At 41.9% G+C, this 11395-nt stretch overlaps 1 protein-coding gene across 1 annotated transcript in view; it reads left to right on the top strand.

The window, feature by feature from the left end:
- Window positions 1–952: 952 nt before the first annotated feature.
- The window catches only part of rbm38 (RNA binding motif protein 38), a 19069-nt gene continuing 8626 nt past the window's right edge, over window positions 953–11395 (top strand). Inside the window, exons 1-3 of the mRNA XM_076099775.1 lie at window positions 953–1428; window positions 2910–3033; window positions 4504–4558. Of these exons, the coding sequence (XP_075955890.1) occupies window positions 1207–1428; window positions 2910–3033; window positions 4504–4558 (401 nt within the window). The 5' untranslated portion in view covers window positions 953–1206. The remainder of the gene's footprint in view (window positions 1429–2909; window positions 3034–4503; window positions 4559–11395) is intronic.

Raw genomic sequence — 11395 nt, 5'->3', positions numbered from 1 at the left:
AGTTTCAAGTCTTCTTAAATACAGCATGATGTTCATTAAGTAAATTATAGTTGCATTTAGAGTGAAATAGTTGATAGAACTTCAACTCTTTCTCAGTGTTCAGTTCATGAAAGGTAATTGTACCATTTTGGTCTCCTAAAATGTATTATACAGAGTTCAGTTGTACTCAGCTCCACCCTCTCATTTCACTTCTGGTTTCAGAAACCAAGATGGCGACGGCCAAAATGACAAACTCAATGCTTCAAAACGGCCGTCCGCAAACCAATGGGTGACGTCACGATGACTACGTCCACTTCTTATACATGTCAATGGTCATATATGGTCTATGGTGATGACATCAAAACCAAAAATTGTTACGATTGCTTCCGATCTCCCCTACTGAATAGTGACATTGTAACTCACTGTCATCTGAAGTTGAGACTGATGGTCTGTTTATATCATCAAGAGTCTCCCATATGCTTTCTGCAGGATCGCCCCCGAACCTGCAGAAACCCCTCTGATGGAGGTTTTACTGTGATCACTGGCACAAATTAAGAATAAGGCACTTGATGTGTAATTCTTACCAATTACCTTGTCACATCCTAGAATTACTTGTGGTTTCTCTTCTTCTTCTTTATTGACTTTTTATCAGCTGTTGCGATCTTTGGTTTCCCAGCCTCCTCCCCATCTATAGTAGCTACGGTCGAGACAAATTCATGTCAAATAATAATCTCTTTGTAACGCCATGTGGTGCCTGCTCGTGATTACACTAGATATTCAACTGTTCCTCCATTTTATTGGCAAAAGTATTTCAGCTGCCGTGTGGGGGGCTTCCTGTGTATGTATGTGTGTCTTTGTGTGTGCGTGCGTGCGCAGCAGGGTGGAGCAGGAGGCGGGTTGCGCCGATGGAAAAGACGCACCACTCATCTATTGGACCAGACGCGGAGTGGGCGCATACAAGACGCGCCTACCGAGGCTTAAAGACTTGGTTTTTTTCCCCCCTCCGAGACAGGAGACATGAGGTTCCGAGACACCTGTCAGCAGGACTACACATCCAGAAGCTGCGTGTGCTGCAACTGGAGGCTGCGTGTTTAACCATGGACGCGCTGTTGTCGTTCTTCTTATAGCCTCTTGGTGACCAAGGAGCGTAAAGTTATTCTGCTGCTTTCTTGTTTTTCTTTGTGTTATCCTTCGGGTTTTTTTTTTTTTTTTTAAATCTCAAGCCGCATGAGTTCCCCGCTGTTTCTAGGTCAGCTGGTCGGGGTTCCGTTAGAAATAATGCACCCCACCATGGAGAAAGACACGACTTACACCAAGATCTTCGTCGGCGGGTTGCCGTATCACACCAACGACGCCTCACTTCGGAAATATTTCGAGACTTTCGGTGACATCGACGAGGCGGTGGTTATCACAGACAAACAGACGGGCAAGTCCAGAGGATATGGCTTTGTGAGTTAATTTAAGTTGCTGTGTTCTGGTAGAATAAACGAGGAGTCAAACACATGTAGAGTGAAATATGGGATTTAATTAAGGTTTTATCAGCCGCTCTGACTTTAATTGGATGGTCAGGGTGCTGAAAACACACTAGATCACGTCTGTAGCAGCCAGTAATGAGTTTGAAGCGACTTTATCTTCATGGTTAATTGTATTTTTTCTTGTATTTCCTTGGAGGCAGCACACACTGCCACTTTGTTGCAGCAACCATGTACATTGTGTCTGGTGGTGGCAGTCACGTGCTTGAAGCTTGAGTAGCAGATTGTTTCTTACAAGTGTGTCCTCAATTATCTCTGAGGTCCCAAAGTGAGCGAAGATATATCTATATATATATCTATATAGATCTATATAGATATATCTATATAGATATATATCACAGTATAAGTGTACAGAATGAGGACACGCAGACACAGAGAGGTACAAGTGAGTTGGTAATGAGCTGCCACAGCTGTCGACAGATGTCTCTGTTTGCACTGTGTTTGTGTAAGAGAGAGAGACAAGGGGGGAGAGTGGTCACAGAGGTGTGACATGTCAGTTGGCTCTGCAAGATAAGGCTGCAGTAATTTCATTTTGACTTCCTCCCATGCCCCCCCCCTCTAGCAGGATGTGCTTGGTTTGTATGAAAGACTGTGAGTTTGTGTGTGGGGAAAAAAGATAAGAAGGGATTATTGAAGTGTGAATGGACTGAAATGTAGCAGTTGAAATGATCTCTACCTGTTCGTAGCCAGTGAGCAAATCAGCCAAGTGACCAGTATTGTCATGAGTTGTTTTGGGTCAGCGTGCTCATTTCATTTCATCCCTGACTTCCCCTTTTAGCAGTCTGACTTCCCTACAGCAGCTTCTTGAACCCCGACAATCTCAAACCATCCACTGCCTCTGTTTGCTTTCGTTTCGCAGCATCAGACTCCGGAGTCTGATGCTGCGAAACGAAAGCAAGCGGAGGCAGTTTTACTTTCACTGTCCCATTTATTGGTGGTGGAGCTCTAGTTTGCCTCATATATTAACTGTGTGTGTGTGTATGTGTGTGTGTGTGTGTTAACCTTCACCACCCCTTCCCACTGCTATCTGCCCACTCCTCAACAAACTCCCTCAAGGTAGATTCCAGTATCTCATCCTTGACAGCACAGTGTGAAAAAATAACACAAATCTGCCTCCTACATAAGCTCCAGTGGAAGCATTCAAACACAATGATAGCTGTATTCATGAGCTGGAGTCAATGTCTCCTCACGCATTTAGCAAAAAGATTGAATCATTCGAGTAGAGACGAGGACAGCAGCTTCCTCGGGGCCCCCATCCCCCTCCCCTCACCCGCTCTGGGTCTGATGCTTCATCATGTTGGGATCAATCCTTCAACACTGTATAAGAGAAGCTTTCGCATGCAATTGTGTCGCTTAAAGAGTGATTATTAATCAGTGATGCTGTGACACCGTCAACAGGTGACCATGGTGGACAGGGGAGCAGCGGAGCGGGCGTGCAAAGACGCCAACCCCATCATCGACGGCAGGAAGGCCAACGTGAACCTGGCGTACCTGGGAGCGAAGCCTCGCAGCTCGCAATCTAGTAAGTGTGTTAGATCAGTTGTTGTTTTTTACCATATTTTAACAATACAATACCTACAAATCATGTAAAGGATAAAGCTGGTGATTTTCTAAACATACCCCATAAAAAGACCAACAGCTAATCCTTCTCTGAATACTTCCTGTCTCACTCAATTCCAAGCCCCTTTGGTTCCTACTGAAAGAAAAACGGATCACAGATATGTAGTTTCACTCGTAAAACAGTTAATGATGAATTGATGTACTAACATCCAGGTAGCCAAAGGCTTCCAGAGACTTGAACCTCACTCAAGATCTGTAGTCCATCGCAGTAAACATTAAGTTTTCTGTATTACTCGGTGAAAGATACTGAATGTTGCTGTCGAATGGTAAAGATTTTCAAGTCTGTTGCACTGAAATGAATGGAAACCCACAGCTGTCTGGAGGATAGTTAATCAATCTAAAGGCCGATGAATATGTTTACAAATTTGAGGTTAGAGGGATAAAACGTACAAAACCACTGGTATGCTCCTTCCATCGAGACTGTCTGTGCTCGTTCCCACTATGCATTCACTGTTTGTGTACTTGATTTAACGCACAGCTTTCATGCCGCTGGGCTTTTTTCAGTGTCAACCAGTGTCGCGCTTCCCCTCCGACGTCTCGCTGCACACCAGACCTTGACAGCAGCTCTCCCTCGCTGCTTCATTTAATGCTCGCTGGCTGAAATACTGCCGAGTGTAGGTGTGATTGACAAACACTGGCGCTAACAACAACTGACTGTGTGTCCTTATTCTGGGGCCGGTGCTGCGACGCAACTCCCCAAGCATGCAGCTGATGGGAGATGGCAGCGCTTGGTATTTTGTTATTGTGTGCGAGAGAGAATGGGAGAGGGAGTGAATAAGGAGAGCAGGAGGGGACGGGGCTGTTAAGAGAATTAAATAATGGCGCATCTGTCTCCTCTTTGTGCTGGTGAAGAAAGGAAGTGGGCATTTAGATATAGGTTTGAACAAAAGAGGAGTGCTGATGGAGTCATGGCTGTACAGTAAAAAGAGGAGTAGCAGAGGAATGAATAGCTGGAGGAATGTTGACATGAAGTCAGAGGAAGGTCAGAGAGGAGGAGGAGGAGAGATTTCTCCTTTCTTACTCAGCCTCAGCTGATTCCTGGTGAACTCTGGAGGCAGAGAAGGTGTGTGTGTGTGTGTGTGTGTGTGTGTGTGTGTGTGTGTGTGTGTGTGTGTGTGTGTGTGTGTGTGTGTGTGTGTGTGTGTGTGTGTGTGTGTGTGTGTGTGTGTGTGTGTGTGTGTGTGTGTGTGTGTGTGTGTGTGTGTGTGTGTGTGTGTGTGTGTGTGTGTGTGTGTGTGTGTGTGAACGGATACCGTCTTGCACATGCTAACAATCTGAGGCAGAGAATCGGCTCTGTCCTTGTCTGCTCGTCTCTCTCGTTGTCTGTGTAGCTAAAATATCTCTCTTCATCGCTGGCTCTCTTTGTCTGCAGGTCTCTCTGTTGGAGTTCAGCAAGTCCATCCTACGTGGGCTCAGAGGCAATATGGGTAAGACGGAGAAGAATCAATACCTCTATTTCCACCTCTCTTTCTCTCTCTCTCTCACCTACCTCCTCCTCAACACAATACATCTCACTCCTCCGTCCTTGACATTTGTGAGCACTCGCTCCCGTTCTCCACTCGGGTTGTGGTAGTTAATGCCACTCTGCAATGTGAAAGAAAGTGGGGTGGGGGGGGGAAGACGCCACAAATGATGCTTGTTTAAACTCTGCTTCAAAGACGTTTTCAGCCGTATCTGTGTCCGTGCATCGTATCTTGATTGGTCTTTGGCTGTTGTCTCTCTCTCTTTCTGGGCCATTAAACACATGAGAAGCTCAATTCTGAATTTCTCTCACGCATGACTTGGGCTTTACTGAGGATACAAGCCATTTAGTGAAACTTCCCTGCATCCTTTCTCTATTATCTTTTTTTTTTTTCTTCAGGTTTGTGCACGCAGAGGCATTATAACATATCCTATCTATTTAATATCTCTGGGTGTATCAGGCCGTGGTTTCCAACCTGGCGCTCAGCAATCCCACGAAGGGTCTCTGGTTGAATTCATAGTCCTGCATTGAAGGGTTACAGATGCAGGCCTAAAAAATGTTAACTACACATCAGGGCTGCAGCGGCCGCTGAGATGCATGGAGACCACAAGAACTGTGATTAGTCAGCGTTTGGCTTCTCCTGATGCCCATGGAGAATGCTGATTGTGAGGAAAAAATTAAGAAAGACGCAGTTGTCCTGTCCTTGTCATTAACACACATAAAGCAAAGCAGGTTGTTCTCATACATTGTTCCTAGCTATACCTACACAAATTTAGTCTGTAATCCACGTCAATCCAATCATGAAGTAGGAAGTATAAAGACCTCAAAGACACAGAATGGGTCAAACGAAACCGGTCTTCATGGCCTGTGTGAAAAGAGAAGTCAACATTGATTTATTTGTCATGTAATTTATTTGTTACGTAAAGTAACGCCAGTTATTGCCTAGTTATTTCAACCCAAACCACGATCGTTTCCTAAACCTAACTAAGTTGTTTCCTGTGAAGACTGAAGTTTATTTTAGAAAGACTGTATGTATGTAACGAGCGAAAATGGACGCGTGTTGCTGGACTTTCACAGGAAATTGTGTGAAAAATGGGGAGTAACTTTTTCATAAGATGTCTTATAAACATGAGGATACGTCGAGCTTAGACATCTTCACGGCAAACCTTCTTAAAGTATGACACAACCCGGTCACATACGTCTGTAGCAATGCAGTGGTGCCATCGACATGTCGAATTTGTCGCACACTGGCTTGGGGAACGTTCCAAACATTTGTTGGTTAAACGCTTTTCAAATACTAAGCTTTGATGCTTTTTTTTGTCATATACGATAGTAAAGTTAACATCTTTGGGTTTTAGACTGTTGGTCAGACAAAACAAGCAACTCAAAAACATCTCGTTCGGCTGTGGGAATCATAACGGGCAACACCTAATAGACAAAATGATTAATTGGGGAAATAATCAGCAAATTAATCGATAATGAAAATAATCGCCAGTTGCAGCCTAATGAGGTACCTTGATTTGTCAGGTATTCAATGATTTATTTAATTCAGTCTCTGAATTGATTTTACAGAAAAAGTACCATATCACAATATATATTAATATATCAAATGACATCCAATACAGTGAGGGATTCTTTCCGTGTCGCCTACTCCTAATGGACTTGAGAGCCGAGCAGAGGCCTCATGGGAGCTGCTGGTGGTTTTCTCCGTAAACTCGCTGTAATCCACACATGAAGGACGTCCTGCCTCCTCGTCCAGTTTCCCCGAGGTTCAGCGTGAACTCCAAAGGAAGCCTTATGACTCAGTTCCTGAGTGAAATATGGAGGATGATTCATTTCCGGGGCTGTTACAGACAGTAGAGCGACGCTGCAGGTCGAACCCTACTGAGGCTTGACTCAGATATTCGCTGTACGAGTGTTGTTTTGGGGATCTTAGACGAGGATATTGTCAACCAGCGTCACAGCTGTCAGTTGTGTTGTTGACTTTCATACTGAAATATCTGGTGTTTGGTGGAAAAGAGTGCAAAGCATGTTTTTAGTCTTTGGTTGATTTTTAAAAAGTTTTACAGACGGGATCCTCTATATTTTAGAGGTGCTTTTAAGGAATATCCATGATGAGGTGTTTTGGAAAAGGAGCTCTTCACACTGACTTTGTCCAGGATGTTCTGCTCCTGCGGCTACAGAGAAGTCCATTAAAAACCTCAACTGTTCTGAGTGCTATTAATATTGCAGTCCTCAATTTCTGAATGAGTGATGAGGGAATTGAGGCTGACCCAGATGAGTCTATGAATGAGTGATGATGGCTTGATTGATGGTCTCCTGCAATGAAACCAGACATTCAAAGCGAAGGGAGTTTTAATCCGTGCTTCCCGGGAAGAGTCACAGCTTTGACTGGAGCAAAAGAGGCAGAGATGTCACCTAACACACTGACTAGCTAACACACCTGTGAGGCAAACACACACAGAAGGTGGCACATTGTCTATCGGAGTGGAAACACCCGTACATTCAAGCATTAAGATGTTTGTAACAGATGTGTGTTTATCTGGGTTTTTTTTCAGGCTGTTGGTTGGAAAATACAAGACTTTTCATTTTAACCCTATTTAATCAATGAATCGAGAAAATAATCAGCAGATTGACTGATAAAGAAAATAATTTGGTTAGTCCTATTCAAAACACAGTTACACGATTCCTTCACGCCGTTGGTGAGGAATAAGCTGTTATAAAGAATAGATCAAACGTTTTGAGAGCTGACTCCAGACTGCATTGCTTATTTATAAAGTGAAGATGAATTGCTTCCAGTTCAAATGTTGGAAAGTTATTGATTTCCTTTAACTTTTAATAGTCCTCTTTGTTTGTGAAGCTTTTATTTTGAAGTGCTATAATCTTAAATGTATCTCTGTGTTTAGTTTGAACCAACACGTTTAAATATGCACCTTTTTTCATCAAACAATTTACCAATTCTATTTTGATTCATTGATTAATTATTTAGTCTAAGAAATATGAGAACACATAGCAAAAAAAACAACAAATACCCATCAGAGTCTGAGCCGACATCTTTAGCAGCAGTCCAAAACACAAAGATATTCAATTTACACATGTGTAAAATAAAGAAAAGAAGCAAATCCTCCAAACAGAAAAAGAGACGGCTGGTTGGAGTTCCCCTGGAATCGACTAGTCTATTAATTATTAGCTTTCCTTTCCAACACGAAAGGGAAAATCTCTTGCAAACCAGAGTCGGTTTGTTTTATGGTGAAAATAAGTTGTAGAAGAAGAAGCGATACCAGTTTATATCAACTGTAACCTCAAGAGATCTCAGAAGCGCACAGCTGCAAGATGGGTTGTGTTTTGAATGAATGCCAGATTCAGTGTCTCTCAACAGGAAAGTCTCTCTATGTTAAATAACTATCACTGTTGTTATTTGTCTCCCCATTTAAATAAAAGTCAGTTAATTAGTCTCTTCTTTGTCTAAAGGAAATCTAATTAGTTTGAATCAATTGGCTTAATGCCTCTAGATTACAAAGTAGACAGAAAATAAACACGTTTGGATGAAGGAGAAATAAACCGCACATGTCAAACCTTGATGTTTCTCAGTTTAGTACGTGCAGAGGACGCATCTGTCCAGCTCAGATCTCGCTGCTCCGAGGCTAGATGTGTCTTTGACATGATCAGTATGACTGCAGTCAGAGTCAAACATTTCTTGGCAAAGTGAAGGACTTTTATTTTAGGGACAAGCTTTAGTTAAAAAAAAAAAAGGCCTGGGCAGCTGATAAAGAACAGGAGCCTTATTGTAGACAAGATCTAGAACCAGCTTTCTTTTTCCCAAATATAAAACCTTTATATTACACATTTTTATGTTAGGTGACAAGATAGCTGGGATTGTTGTGGGCACCTTTTTCCATTCAATCACACATAAATATATATTATATATATATATATTATTATTATTATTATTAACATTTTTGGTTTAAATTGTGACATATACTGATATTCTATATATCTGTATCAGGTGGTCATAGCTTGTATATTAAGTTTGTGTTCTCTATAATATTGTGAGGCTTCAAATAAGCCCAGTGGGTTTTCTGCCTCTTCCTGCACTGATATTATTTATCTCAGTTGTTTGTGTATTTTTTTAAATGAGCAAATAACATAAACTAACCCCCCCCCCCCCCCCAAAAGCAATAACATTTCCAAGACAATATTTAAAAAAGAAACAACGGAAGCGTCGCTTAATAAGGTTGGTATCGGTCCTGGCACATTAGAGCAGTGCATCCCCAGACAATTTCACCAGATGTGGTTTAAATGAGATTCCGACAATTTTATTATTATACAATTATAACAAAGATATTGTCTTTTTTGGGGGTTGAAAGTCAGATTATAAGCAATCATTCATGTGCCTTTTAGCACTTTGATACTATTCACTACTGATGTGGAATCAGTGGTTAGATCCCACTCTGTCAACTGGTAACACAATCCTCCCAGCCACACCTCTGAAGGTAAATGATGTATAATGTGTTAATTAGTGAGCTTTAGAGGAGCTGGTAGGTGGATTGTTACCTCCGACAGAGCCAGGCTAACTGTGTCCTCCTGTATCCAGCTGTTTTGCTAACTAAGCTAACCAGCTGATGGTTGTAGCTTCATGTTCAACAGACAGATGTGATGGTGGTGTCGATCTTCTCATCCATTGACCAAAACGTCAAACTATCCCTTTCAATATAGAATCAGTCTAAATATGTCTGCAGGTTCTTTTGGTGCCCTTTAGCTGTGGGGTCTCCCGGGGGGGCTTCAGGGTCTGACAGCCACACAGTAAACAGCAAATAACAAAAACAAACTCAAACAAAGCACAGCTCTGTCGGCTGCTTCGGCATATTTGCTTAAAGTTTTAAGAGGACAGAGGATGGACTGATGCCAACTGTGGCTTTGAGGTACAGCTGAGTCGTGGGGGAGGAGGGGAGGGAAGGGCTGTTCTCATTTGAGGGAGGGAGGGGGGGGGGGGGAGGGGTCTGTTGCCCATGGCTGCCTGCTGTCTGCCTTTAGCACCCAACCGCTTGGCAGAAGTGAAATACATTTTTTTCAACAATAAAAAACAACGACATTCTGGTGTTTTTTTGAGAGAAAGAAAGTAGATGGATGTGCGGTGAGGCTGTTGAATGTGGAGGGAAAGCAGTGCTTCCTGTTGAAGCAGCACGGAGAGGGGGAGGAAGGGAGGAAGGTGGGGTGACACAGACTAATGGCACACCTGTGGCTGGCTGCAGTGAAGCTTTAGGGCCGGCGGTAGACGTGACGCTGGAGCTCGTTTCTGTGTGTGGATTTATGGTCAAAATGTTCCTCGGTGAAACATCAGTGAATCGTAAAACAGCACCGACGTGTCGACTCCTTTGATACGTTCACATCCTCGGTCGTTTTTCTCTCGACGTCTCAGATTTTTTTTTTTTCCCACTCTTCCCCTGTTTCCTCCTTGGCTGCCTTCCTCCCCCTCTAAATTATCTCTCCTCCTCCGTCTCCTGAAGTTATCGCTCTTATCTGTCTGTCAGGGGGGGGTTGTAGGTAGACGGTGAATCCTCAAGTGTATATTTCTCTTATCCAGGGATCCAATTAGGGGAGGCACTTCTGTCACATGAAAAGCCTAATTTGAAAAACAATGAAAAAAAAAAAAAAGAAGATAATGTTTGAATTATTTTGGAGCACAGAAAGCTTTCATTTTCGTTCTGTTGTAAAAGATGACACACATTCTGATCTGCATTTGCATTATTTTCCTCCACTTCTTAGCTGTTGTTTTGTGATGTGCATTTTAACTCAAATTCCAGCTCCTGCTCCCAGATTTTAGTGAACGTTGCAGCCGTAAACTCATAATGGCCGTAAAAAATATATAAAAATCCAGATTGAGGCCGACTATTAACAAAATGTGACTTGGCATTTCAGACTTACTCAACACTTCACATCCTGTGCCTGCAGGTGCTTCTCAGTTAAAAAAAACCTCTCAACTGCCAGTAATGTGATGAGTGAGCGTTAAACAGCTGAACCCACTATAATGTAGTTGTAAGCAGATATGAGGGTGTTTCTATGTGTTTATTGATGTATTTGTCAACAACTATAGCTGCTGTATACACAGTTAATGATTGATTATTGTTAATGACACAGTATAATATTGCGGCAATCATATCTATTGATTAGGACTACACACACATCCTCACTGGAGAAAAATATATTAATACAAGTACAAATCATTATGTTATCAATATATACTTATAAAGAATAAATACTTTGTTTCACACAACATGAATACAACAGCATTACATTATATTATTATAAAAATCATTAATCGTTTATACTGAAGTTACAGATGCTTTATTAGGAGTAGTGATTGTTGATTATAACTGCGTAAAACTACACAATAGTTACAACCCATTTAATACTTTGTATTTAGTGCTTGTAAATTCTTACGTTGAAATAACGGACATTTACTGTGAAGCAGCTGCAGTCACGTGATGTTTAACAAACTGAACTTTATAAAAGTTTCTTTAAATCTAAGATCGGATCTTTTTTTCTGTTCATTTCTTGTTGATGGATGTTTTAAATGTTGGATGTGCAACAAGTGAAAGTGATAATATTTAGATTATGTTACACTGCAAACATAAATCTCTCTCTTTACACTTTTAAGCATGCACAATCTGACACACACTGAAATGATCAGGACTTACACTGCCATGACAATATTCAGTAATCACATATTGAATATTTTCTCTACATCACGCAGCCCTGTTTGTATTAATATGTTAATTCAAATGTCTTTCTTGCTGACATG

Source organism: Anarhichas minor, unplaced genomic scaffold (genome assembly GCF_050575085.1).
Source record: "Anarhichas minor isolate MPS153535 unplaced genomic scaffold, ASM5057508v1 ptg000003l, whole genome shotgun sequence".
NCBI classification, from domain to species: Eukaryota; Metazoa; Chordata; class Actinopteri; order Perciformes; family Anarhichadidae; genus Anarhichas; species Anarhichas minor.
The sequence above is the reverse complement of the archived record's forward strand: the minus strand, read 5'-3'. Positions and strand labels throughout refer to the sequence as shown.